This window comes from Erpetoichthys calabaricus, chromosome 5, assembly GCF_900747795.2.
Source record: "Erpetoichthys calabaricus chromosome 5, fErpCal1.3, whole genome shotgun sequence".
Taxonomy (NCBI): Eukaryota; Metazoa; Chordata; class Cladistia; order Polypteriformes; family Polypteridae; genus Erpetoichthys; species Erpetoichthys calabaricus.
The window spans coordinates 166,302,012-166,318,298 of record NC_041398.2 but is presented as its reverse complement, the minus strand read 5'-3'; the positions used below and the strand labels follow the sequence as shown (position 1 = coordinate 166,318,298).

The window sequence follows — 16,287 nt, the reverse complement described above, 5'->3', positions numbered from 1 at the left end:
TGGTAATTGGAAGAGTATCCATAAACTGACTTTTGAGGTAACCTGCCCATTAGCTAGCACCTAACTGAACAAACTCAGTAACCTGTATGGTTAACTTGATTACACCTTTATGCTATTCAGACAGCAAAGGAAACCTGGAGGTTCACTTATTATTGCACTTAGTTCACCTGTTTCTGCAACTGCATATGCATCGTTTTCTCTACGTAATCCATAGGTAAAAGAAAATTATTAATACAAAGACAAGCCTTAATTATTAAACACTATGCAGTAAAGTGTAGCACAGAACTAGACTAGGATTTTCGTAAGCAGCACTGTGTTACCAGTGAGGGTTTAATAGGCATAGGAAGGCATAGCTTACAAGAACGCTCCTGAATGTTGAAACCATGATATGAACGATGAAGACTCCTCCATACACACAGTTCTTACTTGACCAGTGCTCACTTCACATCTCACTGCTGCCTCTAAAGCAAAGCACATACTGTTCATTATGTTGTGATATTTAGAACTACATGTTACATTTCACTACTGTTGTAATATAAACAAAGATAATGCAGTATAGTTTGAAAATTAAATAGACTTTATTGTAAAAGAAAAATGGTGATAACAGTGCACAAAACATCTAGAAAAGTACTATTTAAATAGGCTACTTGCAGGAATAATACAAAAAGAGTGTTTCTGTACATTCACAACACCAGCCAAGATAATGTGCAATGCTGATGTAATCGCGGGTTAAAAATTAATTCAAATAATAATTAAAAAAAAAAAAAAAAACCTGCAAGTAAGTTAAACATTTACCAAAAGTGCCTTTCATCAGTAGTATGCTTTTGTGCATGTGAAAATTAAATGTTTGAAATTCAGTTATGGACGCAAATGTATTGCCTGCCAGCATTTTCCATGTAGTATTGAGCAAGCAAGCTTGTAAACAAGGGAGAACCTATACAGCAGTTCACGGACAAATCAAAAACATTAACTTACCCAATGTTTTGTATCTTATTTAAGAATAATAGCAATAAGTATTCACTTGACAGCTGCTGGCTCATTCAGTTCCCAAGCCACACAGTATAGCTGGCCAGGAAGACCTGCTGATGGATTCTGGCATTTCGGCAATGACCTTTGCCCAGATGGTGATGACCCTTGAAGGAATTGCTAATTTGATTCAGCAGGGACAAGGGAAACAAGGATCCAAAAAACTATGTGCCTGTGGCATTTAACTTGCCTTCTTTGAGCAGAAAGGCATGGTTGATTTTTATAAGTGAAAGGCTGGTAAGGTTTAAACCCCAAAAAATCATGCAATGTTAAAGCTACATTAAATGTCAATATTAAATGTCCATATTTCCAGTTCTTGTAATGAATCTATTATGAAAGCTGGTGGTCAGGTGTGTACCCAAAGAGTCAACAGAAGGCATGTTAAGAGCTATAAGCATTACTAAACATCTCCATATTTAAGGTCTAAATTCAGCCGCATGATTTTGTCAGTCATGATCTTTTAGTTGTGTTCCCAAATTATTCTCCCACCCAAGAAAAATCCGAAACAGACCACAAAAAAAAAAGACTCTTGACATGTTACCTGAATTAATTTTATACGGCTGGGATTTTGTGTTTTTTCAAAAAATTAAAGGGGGGGATAAATGAGCATTGATTTAAAAAAATGTATTTTTGCACTATTTTTGGCTTAAAAACTTTTTTTATTTTATACAAGTGAAGCCATCAAAGTAATCATGACTTTGGAAAGTCTCCATAATGTGCACTTCTACCATAATAACAAATTTTAACAATAAAGCGCACATCAAGAACACTATTAGATACAATATTAGGCAGCTTACTCTCAATGCAGAACACTTGCAACTACTGCACATGGAGCAGTCTGTATAGCAGGTGCTGAGTGAGTTCTATGAAGATCAAAATCCTTTGGATCCACTGCATGGGCACCTGGCTTTATTTTGCATAAGCTCAAATCTCAGATATTCAAAGAATCATGTAATTCAAAAAAATGTGAACAGATAAATTAAGATTCCTGGTAAATTAGCTTGCCAGGAATACTACTGGAATCAGCGCTGCTGAATTACTGCAAGGACTCATTAGTTATGGCTCAGTATTAAACATGAATATTATCAAGTCAGAATAAAAGATTAAAACCAACACCTGGATACCCCCTCAGTGTTTACCACCCTGCTGCCATACTCCATAAGGGGATACACCCCAACCAAATAATCACTGAAGAAGAAAGAACAGTAATGCTCATGAGAGTTGTATTTTGCTTTAGTGTGCATGTTTACCTAAATTCAATAAATAATTACTTGCAAAAGAAAGAAAATGCATATTAGTGCAATTTTCCAGTTTTATTCCCCACAATCAAATATCTTGTAATCCAGAGTTCCACATTTACCTACTGGCCTTACTAGCCTCCATCTTGATCTGGATATTCAGAAGGAAGTGAGGGACTTCCACATGCGAGCTGACAGAAGCTTCTGGTAAGCTGTGCTGTCAAACCAAATTCTGGCAGATTATGAATCGGCCTCTTTAAAACACGGCATAAAACACTAGCACTTAACTCTAAATGCTTTCAAATTATACAATTAACATTTGCAGTGGTAAATAGAAAGGCTTTTTTCCTTCTAATTTGAAAAACAGCAGCTCAATGTGAGAAATGGCTTGCTCAGTGGCACACCGTACTTGATGATCCTGAACTGGTTCAATATCTGGAAGGGAGGGAAAAAATACCAAATGCACCCTCTGGATGGAATGTAGATATGATCAGGGACATATTTCTGATACAGTAAGTAAACTCTGTTCAACAGAACAGCACCCGGTGATCTCCCAAAGGCAAGTCCTGTGCCTCGGTGTATTCAGAATTTGAACGCTTTAACCAGAGTCTTTGCGCCACCGAGGCTTGTTCTCTTTCACGGCATCCATTATTATGTCTTGGTAGTCTGAACTGGGTAACACCAAGCCAATCAGCCTGAAGATGAGAGCTTGTAGGCAAAGGGCAGGAAATAGTGAAGTGCGCTGCTGACATAACAACCCCCCCCCCCCCCCCCACCCATCTTTCTCCCTCTCAAGCTCCCTTAATGGAAGAAGCAGCCCGTGCAAACAAAGTTGCTGAATTCTCTAATGTCATCCTATGTCACTGATAAAGGCTCCTTTGGAGGAGTCGAAGGTCAAAGGGTGGTGCTGTTTAGCAACTGGACTTCCTCTTCACTCTCCTTTCTCTGGCTGAAAATGGCATCTAGTTGAACATGATTGACTCTGGGTCGAGGTTTGCCATCTGGGCCATATGACGGAGGATGTCTTTTTTTGTGATGACACCAAGGAGGCGCCTGAAATAAAAGCATTACAGGATAGAAAATCAACATCTTAAAAAAAAAAAAAATAAAACAAACAAGAAAAGAAAACCCCAAGGGGTGCACTCGAGTTAAAGCAAAGTGGTCTTTTTGTTAGCACATCCAAGAGACACCCAACCTTCGTATAGAATGCTAAGAAAAAACTTTTTGTTTAGGAAAGGAGGAGAAATTTGGTGCAAACATCACAAAAGGTGCAGAGTAAGTTTTGCTGTATAAATTTTCTCCCACAGAAAATTATTCTTCCAAGTTAGTTAAAGTGATGTGAGATATTTTGACATGAAGACCTCTGCACTGTCATGAAAGGTTAGCAAAGAGCTACAAAGAGTAAGGCATGTTAATCGCCTTTTTATTGGCAACTTGATGGCAAGCTCGGCTTACGGCAAAAAAATCTAACCATACTTGTTCAGTTATTGGATTTTGAACTTTTTTCTTTTACGCTTTTAAGAATCAATCAGCTACTGCTCGGAGCCTTACACAGACAATGGCTCCACCCCTCCAATGTCTAATGGCTGAGACCTTTCACAAAAATGCAGATTTTCTCCATCAGAGCCTTAAACATTGGATTTGAGTCGAGGTGGTATTAGTAATTCAACATGAAAGATACTGGGACAAGACATTAATGATTGAGGAAAGACATGGAAAAAAAGGAGACAGGAACCGGCAGTCGTAGCTGCACAAACTAGCAGAGCAGGAAGCATGAAACGCTTGTGAAATGCTGCAGAGCTGCCATGGGTTGGAGCCTTGTGTCATGCTGCAGCCGTGTCTTCTCTATGTGCATATAGATGAGAGGAGTGCTATTTATTCTACACCTGCAATGAATGCACACAATACCAGACATGGTTTAGTATTCTTCTTGGCCAGGCGAGTTGAGGGTCTTCGTATTTGGATTGCAGCAGCCTGAGTGGAGGTGACAGAATGCATGTTCAATTATTTTTATAATTTCTATCAAAAGCAACTGAAGCATCAATACTGAAAGAAACAGAGAGGCAATATGGTTCTAAACAAAAACAAGGAACATACAAATAAGCAGAATCTTTTCAACTAACCAGACGAGAGATGGCTCATGATACTACATGTGGGCTACTGTGAAGTATATATGAAGCGTGGCAAACTACTGTGTGTACAATAAATGGGCAGAGAAAAGAGCATCATGCAATAAAGAGCACCAGAAATTCCAAGGTGGTCCCACAGGCTCTACAAGCTAGAGGTTAGTGACCTTAAAGCTTACCGGAGGAAATGCAATTTGAACAAAAAAAATACTGAGATCCAATGATCCAATAATGGTTTGTTAAGACAACAGGCGTTTAGATGGTGAGATCACAGCTTGTAGAAGAAAGAATAAAGCATCTGATGCTCTTCTAGCAAACACTTCAACATTCAGAAAGCAGGAGAGGCAACTCATTAAACTACAACAGATTAGGGAGAAGTACTGGACTGAGCTCAGAAAACAGCAAGCTCTCAAGTGGATTACAGTGCTGCATATGTCTTGGAGTGCACAACCGCAATTACTGCTTGGAGTGGGGTTTGTGTTCTTATCCCCTTGTAGATTCTGTTGTTTTTTTAAGAATCCATTTAGGCTTTGTGCCCAATTTATGTGCCCTTTAAAAGGGAAAAATGGAAATGGGATGGAACTTTTTTGGAACAGTTGGAAATGGGATAGAACTTTGTCAAGAATGTCAGGAAGTTGGATAGAATGTCATCGGGAGCAATTAATAGTATTACCAAAAACAAAAATCTGTACCGGGCAGCTCTCTAAACAGAAGAGTCTCATTTTTTTGTGTTTAAGGGGAAAAAATAAATATAAAAAGGGCACATGGCAAAGCCTCTAAAAATCACAGAGTAAGCAAGTATAATGAATGTCAGCTGTCACTAAAAATAATTTGCTTTTCAATAAAACATGTGGCCGAAGAATAGCAAATTTTACAATAATATTAGGGTGCATTTCTCATCACAGAAAGGTGTAGATATATGTATGGGATATGCATCATGGACAGTAGTTGACAGTAGCATCTTTGAGACCTTAAAATTTTAATTTTATACTTTGGAAGTGTAAAGCGAATAGGAAATGATGAACTTCAGTTTGTACTTTGGAATGGCCTCAGTTCACGAAACATTCTATCACATTCCTATTTATTTGGACTTAAGGCTGGATTTAAGTTTGGTATTTTTCACAAATAATTTTATATATATATTATAAATGCAAAACTGTTCTAAATTAAGCACTTTGAGGCGAGAGGGAGCGTGGAGTGTTAAAAAGCTAGGAGGAGATGTCCATATCTGCTGAGTAGCTAAAGGAGCAGTGAAGGTGGAAAGTAGCTGGAGCAAATTACCCAGGTTTTTTTTTATTTTTAACAAAAATAACTTGATATTAAAATTTTATTAATTTTATATTTTATTAATATTATATTAATATTATAGTATGTACTTGCACTAACAAATATTAAAATAACACTAAAATGTATATTATATGATTGTGATACAAATTCTTTGGCTTATGCGCCATCTGAGTTTGTGCAAGATCTAAGAATATTATATATTAAATATAATTAAATATATATTTAATTATTCATAGCCAACTTGCAAATAACTGAAACCATGAATATCAAATTTGCAAATCTGGAGGGGCAACTGTAAATAAAATAATAGCACCAATTAGAGTAAAAAGACTGTAAATACTATAATGGCTTCAACTCAAGCCTATGATTTTTTTTTCCTGTTAATTCCTGAAGTTTAATTTATTTATTTTTTTAACTAACATATACCGTTCATGTATTACGATTTTTTCTAAAGCACTACTAATGATTTTGAACTAACTCAATTAACTTAGCAGTTATGTTTATCATTATTATTATTTTTTTTTATAAATATAATATTTAGCATGAGACAAAACAGAGTTCTTGTCTGCAAGAATGTTATACAGAAATTGTGAACTTGTTCAGATGTTATGAGACTGTATTGCATATTTCATGCACAACAACTTGTGAGTAAAGTAATAAAAAGTCATTTCAGAAATACATTACAGATTGCTCCTGCTTCCTACAATGTCAGCTTAATCAGGTCCCTTTTAATCAGATCTCACATTTCCAGAAGTAGAAATGTCAGAACTGTTCACAGGTTTCATGCATCTCTCCTTGATAGACGCTAGAGGTCTAAAGAGGCAGATGGGATAGATCTAATCACCAAAGGTTCAACGTCATGCTTTAGATGTTCGAGGTGTTCTAATATATCCTTCTTGGTGAGGATCCCCAAGACAATCCTGAAACAGATCACGTCATTCTAATAATGCAACTTAAAACAAAAACAAATGATAGTCAGCAAAATCATAATTCAAAATGCTGTTAAATAAACAAAAACAGCATGCCTTTATTCAAATGAATCTGGATTTTATATGAAAAATAAAATTCAACAATATGAAAATATAACAAATAAAATACGGAGATTGTCTTGTGGAGTAATTTTTTTAAACTTTCCGATTACACTTTCCGTGCACATCAAATGGAAGAAAATGAAATATAATATGTTATGGTCACTTACCTTGATGAAGGGTGATGAAGACTAATGTTTAGTTAACAAATGTAACAGTTCTACCCAATAATGGATAACCATGAGATGAAATGACATGAAAGGAGCTTCACATTGACATTAGTGATGGGGTGAAAAATAATTTAAAAAAAAGCAGAATTTATATTCAGACCCCTTGTGGCACAGTTGCCACTGCCTCTGGAGCTTGTGAAGACCAAGGCCTACAGCTTTTTCCCCATTATTGAAATATTAAGTACTAAAAACGAACACAAGTCATAACTAAAATAAACTTTTCCTACAATATATACAGCTCAAGCACACATTAACTGTGACATGTACTTTGGCAGACTTACATGTAGAGTTCCTGCAATGTAGCAAGAATGGTCAGAGGTGGTTTGAAAGATGCCCTTCATTTTATTACTATTACTATTATCAAGGTTTGCCTGAATGGGGAAGATTTGTTTTTTTTAGATTTTTTTTGTATTTAAATAATGCTTAAGCTTGCACCACCAAAGCATGGGGTTCGTGTTTCAGTAAACAATCAAAGGTTAAAAAAATAATGATGCTATTCTAGAATTTACTGCCTTACCCATTATGTGTAACAAGGCACTGCCTCAGCCCCAGTTTTCGGAAAATATCTACCACAATCTCCATTGGTGTATGGTCTGTGACTGTGAATGGGCTCATGTCTAGGATGGACCTTAGCTTCAATGGTCTTGGGCTGTCTGCGGGGAGGGAGGGTGCATGCTGGGTAAAATATACCCTTGAAGTCCTCATAATTCCCTCCTGTTTTCTTCTGGCATTTTCTGAAAAGATAAAGGAGAAAAAAGTCATAAATGCAAACAAAATGAAGTATTATAAGGTTAAGGCAAATGAAGAACAGTCAATTCTCATTATCTGTGAGGGTTGTGTTTCTGAAAAACCTGGCAGATACTGAAACTGTACATACTGAGGTATTGATTCTATGTGGAAAATGGGGTTAGGTTCCCAACGGGGCACCAGCTTGGGAAGAGGACCAGCAGGGGGAGATGGGGTCAAACTGATGCGTTTGCCCCCTGCTCTCACCCCTCAAGGTTCTTACTTCCACTATAGTCAAGTTCTATCGTCTTCTAGGCACTCAGCTAGAGCCCGACATGAATGGCAGCAGGGATGATCCAAGAACCTCACTAAAGTGATATGTGAATTTGCGGGAACAAAATCTGTGAATAGCAAGGGTTAACTGTATTATTAGGCTAAGGGAAGTAGTATTTCTTTTACACATTTTCACATTTAAAGAAATCACCTTATTTTTTAAACAAAGGTCCCTGATTAGTTCATAAAATTATAGCCATTATTTTCACACCTTGTACAGATGCAGGACAACTAATAAGTAACCACAGAAACAATGCTGCATTCAACAAATCATAGAATGTTACTAGTTATTCTACCACTCAAAATCAGGCAGAGCTGGCACCTATAAAAATGGCATTGGGTGGAAGGCAAAGACCAGCTCTGGACTGTTCGTCACAAGACACCCCTATGTACATAATGGAATTCACACCAGGTCAATTTAGAGTCATCTAACAATATAAAACACACACACACACACACACAACATCTTAGGGATCTTTGTGAAAGACAGGAGAAAACGTGCACAGACATAAGAAGAATCTGCAGACTCCACTGAAAGGTGAAATGGCTGGAATTTGAACCCAGTCTGGTGGGGCTATGAGGGAACAGCAATACCCAAAAGTTACCGTATAAAAATGACTGCAGCAAAACAAAGGATGGAAAAAATAGAACTGTGGTATATCCCCACAAATGAAATGATCAGTTATAGTACTTTTAGTTGACCAGAATATTAAAGTGTCACAAGTATAAATAAGAGTCATAAAGATAATTTATAATTTATACCTCACATATACATAGTCTGCATAAAATTCTAGCTGTCAAATCCTGAAAAATGCTGTGTACATTTTAATGCTTAATTTTATCATTTGAAGACAGGTAAGATTTACCCAGTGCTATCGTAATATCTCTGCGTAGGGCAAACCCCACAAGTCTCTGGGATTCCTTTGACACGATAACAGGGAAACCATTGTAGCTGGTCTCATTGATAACGGCTTCCAGTTCTTCCACCGTCATGCTGTCTTGAGTGAGCACAGCTAGAGGAGATTCATTACGACGAGGACGCATTACTTCAGAAGCCAGAGTGGTGTGTGTGAACTCCTCTTTGGCATCTAGGAATGGATATCCATTCAAACGAATGTGCGCTTCATAGATGCCTTCTCTGCCAAAGGCATCTCCCACCCATTTGCTGGTCATTATGGCTGCCATTAGGGGAACGATGTACTCCAGACCACCAGTCAACTCAAACACAATGACAACCAAGGATACAGTCATTCGCGTAACACCACCTGTAAAAATAAACAGCAAGGAATGTTATTGGAGCCCAGATAAAATATTTAAAAAGTAACAATTTAAAATTTCACAAACATTCCTTTTAAAAAACAATTAAAATTATGCATATAGTGTAGAGACGTGCATACTGTAATTATTTTTAAATGAATTTGACCCTATTGCACAAAAACATGTTGCACTCCTAATTCAAGATGGAATCCGAAAAAGACTACTGCAGGGTCAAAAAATCTAGAACAAATTTATGAGTCATATAGCGGAGGCAGAAGAATTGACAACTTTTAAATTGTGGACACAATATTTGGGCAACTTAGTTATTAGCTAACCAAGCAACCGTAATGGATCAGACCATCTCTCATTTGTCAAAGTTCTCATGTCCTGCTCTAATTTTAGAGGATTTTCCATATTGGCTTTCCTAGCATATCATATATCAGTGGTGGGCCATCTCGATCTTGAATGGCCATAGTGGCTGCAGGTTTTTGTTCCAACCCAGTTTCTTAAAGAGAAGTTAATTATTGCTGATGAAGCACTTATTGTGACATTTTGATGCTTCATTTTAGTGGTCTTGCTTGTTAAGGTTCTCCCATCCTTAATTATTCCAGTCTTAAAAAGCTGCATTCACTGTTTTTAATGGCTCCTTATTTGCAATAAGATGCAAATGACAAAGAAGTCAGCAGTTCCCCATCTAATTTGTTTCCATTTAAACTTTTGTGGATTCATCATGCATTATTTGGCTTAATAAAACACTTGAGAGAAAAACTTCACAGATGGAAAAATATCTATTATAGGCTTCAGATTATTTGAATGATATCCTTGGAAAGAAAAAAATGTTAAACCATAAAATTAAATAAGGTCAGATTATTATTCAGTGTGCCCTATCAAGTTCACTGTTCCAGTTCTCTCTCTCCTCCCTGCTGCCAATTATTACTCCCAACTCTCTGACCACTCTGCTCTCTTTGGCTAATTCATCATCTCTTGATGGTCAGTTACTTCTTCCTTTCTTCAATTCCAAGGAAAAGATCATTAGTTTTGCTCTTTTAAGACATTTTTAAATTTGAAAAATTTCCATATTTCATCTGTCATTTTTTTCTGTTTAGCTCTGTGTATATACTATTTAATCCTGATTTATTTCTATTCAAAAATATTAACACTCTTTTGGATCAAGTGATTTTCAGCTTTCTGAAATAACATTTCAAAATATGGAAAAGGTCACAATTTATATTCCTAATTTACCGAAAAGCAAAATAGAAGTAGTTTTGTAACAGTGTTTTTAAGAGAAACTGCAGTACCAAATACATATTCTGTGTGTGTGTGAGAATGTATGCACTCAATGGTCACTTTATTAGGGATATGGGAATTCTTTGAGGCAAACATTCAACAAGATGCTGGGAACATTGTTTAGGGACCATAGTGTCTCTCACACAAACATGCTAAGTGCCTCCATTGTAACCTTAGCCCAAAGGTGTTCAAATGAAGTCTGGGAAATATGAAAGCAAATGGAGTTAACTGAAGTCACTGTGGCCTTTTAAATGATGCCTGGTGGTAATTATGAGGTTTAACACCAAACTAAATACCCCACATTATTTACATTGTCACCACTAAACTGGATTCATATTGTTAAAACCATATTCTGACATTGTTGTGACTGTGCTGTTAGCTTGTACGAGTCTCCTCTGATTTCGTTCATTAACACAACTGCTGCTCACTGCATGTTTTTTGTTTATGTCATTTTTCTCTCTAAGGGAGGGGAATCATCTGGTGGTAGCTACTGTGGTGATCATATGTCTTGTCCATAACAATATATGGCTGAATAACAGCTATACTTCTTGACTATGTCTGATTATTATTAGTTTAGTCAATCATATGGCTTCATTGAGAAGTGGGCTACTGCTTTAATTAGCAGGTATATCTAAGAAAAGTGGCCTTATTAGGTACATCTGCTCATTAACAAAATGGCATGCCTCAACGAACACTGTTCCACTTTTTTTTTTATAAATACATGGGCATTTATACTTTTTGGAATACGTTTCCTAATTTTGTTTGAATCCAAATATAAGGTTCACACTAATGTACTGTCTTGGTATGTTTCTGTATATAAAAATAAATAGTAAACCTACCCAGACATGCAGCTGCCCCAACCATGGCATAGAGTCCTGGTGTGATGCAGTCTGCTCCAACTTCACACCATTCCTTGAATACAAACCAGTCATGATGGTAATAAGCAAGCTGTTCCACAGCTATTCCAACTATTCTGCCTGCAATTGCACCAATAGCCATGCTGGGAATGAACAAACCAGATGGCACCTGGAAATAATGAAAAAAAGATGCCAGTTATAAACACTGCACAGTGTACCAGTTGAAAAAAATAGGTCATTCTTATTGTGGCTTTGGCCTATATTGCTGCAAAGGATGTTGGTACACCAAGGACCAGGGAAAATTTAAAAACTAGTTTTTATAAATAAATTCACTAATATTCTTCACAAACAGGGATATTCACAAAATGAAAGTCTGTTTTTCCTTCAAAATGTATATACTAAATGGCTGATGGTTAAATGTTTGGACCTCCTTCAATATTTTTCTGTGAACGTGGGGTGTCAGGTTGTGCATGGACAGCATCTTTCAAAAACAGCCACCAGTTTGCCCAACAGAAGAAAAACAATTTAAAAGAAAACAATGTACAGGAAGGGCGGCATGGTGGTGCAGTGGTAGCGCTGCTGCCTCACAGTTAGGAGACCCGGGTTCGCTTCCCGGGTCCTCCCTGCGTGGAGTTTGCATGTTCTCCCCATGTCTGCGTGGGTTTCCTCCGGGCGCTCCGGTTTCCTCCCACAGTCCAAAGACATGCAGGTTAGGTGGACTGGCAATTCTGAATTGTCCCTAGTGTGTGCTTGGTGTGTGAGTGTGTTTGTGTGTGTCCTGCGGTGGGTTGGCACCCTGCCCGGGATTGGTTCCTGCCTTGTGCCCTGTGTTGGCTGGGATCGGTTCCAGCAGACCCCCGTGACCCTGTGTTCGGATTCAGCGGGTTGGAAAATGGATGGATGGACAATGTACAGGACCCTTTAAAATGGTATGGACTGGGAGCAAGTAAAAGACAAAACATTTATGAGGATTTAATATGCTGGTGGTTTTTCATCAGACAAAATAAACATAAATTAAGCCCTTCAAAATTTTGCATCAAAAGTTAGTGTGTTGCGTGATGATATATAATTGGTTTTGTTTCCATAAACTGTGCACTTTCCTGAAATGCACACCAGTGACCAAACCATGTTCATGAAAGTAATATATGGGAATTGCTTTTATGATATAGATGTTTTCTCAGTCTTCAACAAGTCCTCAGTGTGATCTATAAAATGCAATTTAGTGGTGACCCAGATAATTTACACTTTATCAGTTGTTGCTGCTAATGTATTACATACAACGTCCCAGGACTAATACAGAATCTTCTAAAATAAACTTTGTCACATGTTGTAGCTCTGAGTTTGTCTTTATTATTATTATTATTATTATTAATATTTTTCAAAAGATTGTTATACCTTGGTTTGCTCGCTTTTTTCTTTCTGATATTTTTTATGTTAGCAACTGTCTTACTAATTTATTAGCCGAGCTGAGATTTTATTTTCATTTTCTTCTTGTGATGGGAATGATTAAAAAAAATTCTCATTTGTTAAAAAAAAAAAAAACATTCCATCTGGTTTACATCCAGGAGTCACATATTGCTTTTAACTTGAAGGTGCTAAGAATAGGACAATGTCCCTAACCTTGATGAAGCCTGCCAGGCTTGCATACAGGCCCACTATTATAGTATAAAGTACATGAAGCTACATTTCATGGGTCAACAACTTTCCAGAAAAGGCACTCATGCAGTTCTGTACTAAGCATGTCATCAGAAAGACTTTCTACCCTGTAGACAATATTGTCACATTCCAGAGATCATCTCTCAAGCCAGACATATGGACAGAATGTCTTTTTTAATCATGTAGAGTGCTTTATATATTTCTTCCTTTCAGGAAAAAAAGAAAAAATATATGAAGGGAAGGGAGACATAGACAACAAAGGTGAGATAAAATGCAAAGCTGAAAAGAACAGAGACAGGAATGATCAGATGGATGTGTGAAAGGAGGATGAATGCTATTTTGGCCAGAATCATCAATTCGGTGTTTGTATGTATTATTTAGTAATTTCTTCTTCATCTGTTCAAAACTGTCAAAAATTGGTTGGTAAGAGGCAAGTGACAATGTACTGCTCTTGTTTCCACTGTTTCTTTACTTGTTTCTTATTAACAGCTTGTGCTTCACTGTTGAATATTTAATTCTGTGAACCTTGCATTTTTCTCTTGCTTTACTTCAATAAAAATGTAATCACAAAAAAGGGCTTACAAGTTATATGTGTTTTGCTGAAATGAAACAGATTGTGGTTTGGGGTTGTGGAGAAAGGCGATGGGTGACTGTGTAATGAGGTGCACCTTTTAGTCACTCATTACTTTACTGCTTCTAATTAAACAGTACAGAATGAACGTTTAAGGAATTTGTAAATATTGTGGCAATGAAGTACAAAAATTTACAATTAATAAAGAGCAGCTGAAAATTATTTCTTAATATACTATGTTGCCCAACATAGTGGCACAGTGATTAGCACTGCTACTTCAGAGATCCAGAAAACTTGTAGTACCAACTTGCCAAAAGAAGGAGCCTGAGCTGCCTTAACACTAGAATTACCAGAGCCTACGAAAAAACTCGTATATCCGGCCCACCTTAAATCGCTTCTTAAAACCTTTCTCACCTCTCCGCCAGCGTCTTTTGTCATCTAAATGTACTGATAAAGACATGCTGCCAGCAGCCGGCTATTCCATCCCCCCAACGACTTAGAACGTAAACAGGCTTTTCCCAGCTCTTGCCTTGATTGATTACCTGGGAGTGAAGTGGAGTTTTAGAGTAGAAATAATAAGATTGTTATTTGAAACACACGCATTTCATATGTGTTGCATTTCTACAGTAATCTGTGTAAACACATTGTTAAAACAGAAACGTGTTATATATTCTAGTAGCAATTGACAAAATGTAGGCATAAACTATATAATGTATGAAGCCTGAAGTCCAAATATCAAAGAAACACTTTCACAAAAAGTACAAAAAAAAGCCACCGCCAAAAAAAACCCGCCTTAGTGTGAGACATTGACATGACTGTACTGTCACTGCTTACGTGGCGCAACAGTATCAGTCGCTGACTGGGAATCAGAAGGTCATGAGTTCGATCCTGCACAACTCCCATTTGAGAAGTGTTCTTATTTTCACTATTTTAGAATAAAAAGATACATTTGATTTCAGTCTGTAACAGCTGGTGTAATTTATGATATTTGTAAAGGTTAGCTTTATTTTTTTTAAATTCACTTTTCATTGTCTCAGTCGCGTTCAGGATCCATCCCTACCGCCCCCCACCTGACACTGCTGTTTTTACATAAAGACGCGCTGATTTAGTGTGCGCAAGAACATGCAGGTGGCCAGTTGCTGAGTGCTACAACGCACATTTTAAAAAAAGAAAGAGACAAATATATGTGACGTTTTGAAGAAATCATTTTATGACGCGAATAGTACCAATCAGAAAACATCGTCGAAGCAATGCAATATTATTTGAAAACGAACAGCGTCAGGTTGGGTGTGAAGTTATACTGGCGCTGTTTGAGTCAGGTCAGAAGCTGAATAAGCTGAAAAAGCTCCTGTTCTGACTCTAAGTAAAAAAGCATGAATTAATCAACAGAAATAACCGTGATTGACATTTTAAAGTTAACGATTTACAGTGCATACCAATTTATAAATTCAATGTCCGTTTGAGGAAAAAAACCCCACTTTCTTCAAAGCTGGGAATCGAACTCGCGTCTCTGTGTCACAGTAAGGCAGTGGTGCTCCAAGTCAGCAAACCGTCCTTATAACTTATTTTTTTTCAAGATCCATAACACACAGACAGACAGAGCACTGCGTAATACAGAGACAGACAGGCAGAAATATACAAAAAAACAGGGAAGGCACATGTACTGAAAGAAAAAGCACTGAATAAGCTCACCCGCTCTAACATCACCCCTCCCCCCGATCTGACTCTCTAAGTAACAGCGCAAGTACAGACACACATCAAGTGCATGTGTGTACTGTATAATATTAACAAAAGAGCAGCTTACTACTGAAAACGGCAAATATAGGAGTGAGTGGGGATCGAACCAGTACTCTTGATCACACTTGGTGATATCGATCGCGGTTATTTCTGTTGATTAATTCATGCTTTTTTACTTAGAGTCAGAACAGGAGCTTTTTCAGCTTATTCAGCTTCTGACCTGACTCAAACAGCGCCAGTATAACTTCACACCCAACCTGACGCTGTTCGTTTTCAAATAATATTGCATTACTTCGACGATGTTTTCTGATTGGTACTATTCGCGTCATAAAATGATTTCTTCAAAACGTCACATATATTTGTCTCTTTCTTTTTTTAAAATGTGCGTTGTAGCACTCAGCAACTGGCCACCTGCATGTTCTTGCGCACACTAAATCAGCGCGTCTTTATGTAAAAACAGCAGTGTCAGGTGGGGGGCGGTAGGGATGGATCCTGAACGCGACTGAGACAATGAAAAGTGAATTTAAAAAAAATAAAGCTAACCTTTACAAATATCATAAATTACACCAGCTGTTACAGACTGAAATCAAATGTATCTTTTTATTCTAAAATAGTGAAAATAAGAACACTTCTCAAATGGGAGTTGTGCAGGATCGAACTCATGACCTTCTGATTCCCAGTAAGTGACTGATACTGTTGCGCCACGTAAGCAGTGATAGTACAGTCATGTCAATGTCTCACACTAAGGCGGGTTTTTTTGGCGGTGGCTTTTTTTTGTACCTTTTGTGAAAGTGTTTCTTTGATATTTGGACTTCAGGCTTCATACATTATATAGTTTATGCCTACATTTTGTCAATTGCTACTAGAATATATAACACGTTTCTGTTTTAACAATGTGTTTACACAGATTACTGTAGAAATGCAACAC

The 16,287-nt window shown here is 37.3% G+C and overlaps 1 protein-coding gene across 7 annotated transcripts in view; it reads right to left on the bottom strand.

Moving 5' to 3' along the window:
* Positions 1-556: 556 nt before the first annotated feature.
* The window catches only part of LOC114652027 (H(+)/Cl(-) exchange transporter 3), a 183,311-nt gene continuing 167,580 nt past the window's right edge, over positions 557-16,287 (bottom strand). For 5 of the 7 annotated variants that reach the window (XM_028802180.2, XM_028802183.2, XM_051927643.1 and 2 more), the window contains 5 exons: positions 11,378-11,564; positions 8,861-9,259; positions 7,453-7,669; positions 6,522-6,597; positions 557-3,317 (listed from right to left, as the gene is read on the bottom strand). In XM_028802180.2, coding sequence (XP_028658013.1) covers positions 3,159-3,317; positions 6,522-6,597; positions 7,453-7,669; positions 8,861-9,259; positions 11,378-11,564 — 1,038 coding nt within the window. In that variant the 3' untranslated portion in view covers positions 557-3,158. The remainder of the gene's footprint in view (positions 3,318-6,521; positions 6,598-7,452; positions 7,670-8,860; positions 9,260-11,377; positions 11,565-16,287) is intronic. The other 2 variants (XM_028802184.2, XM_028802185.2) reach the window with 1 other exon arrangement.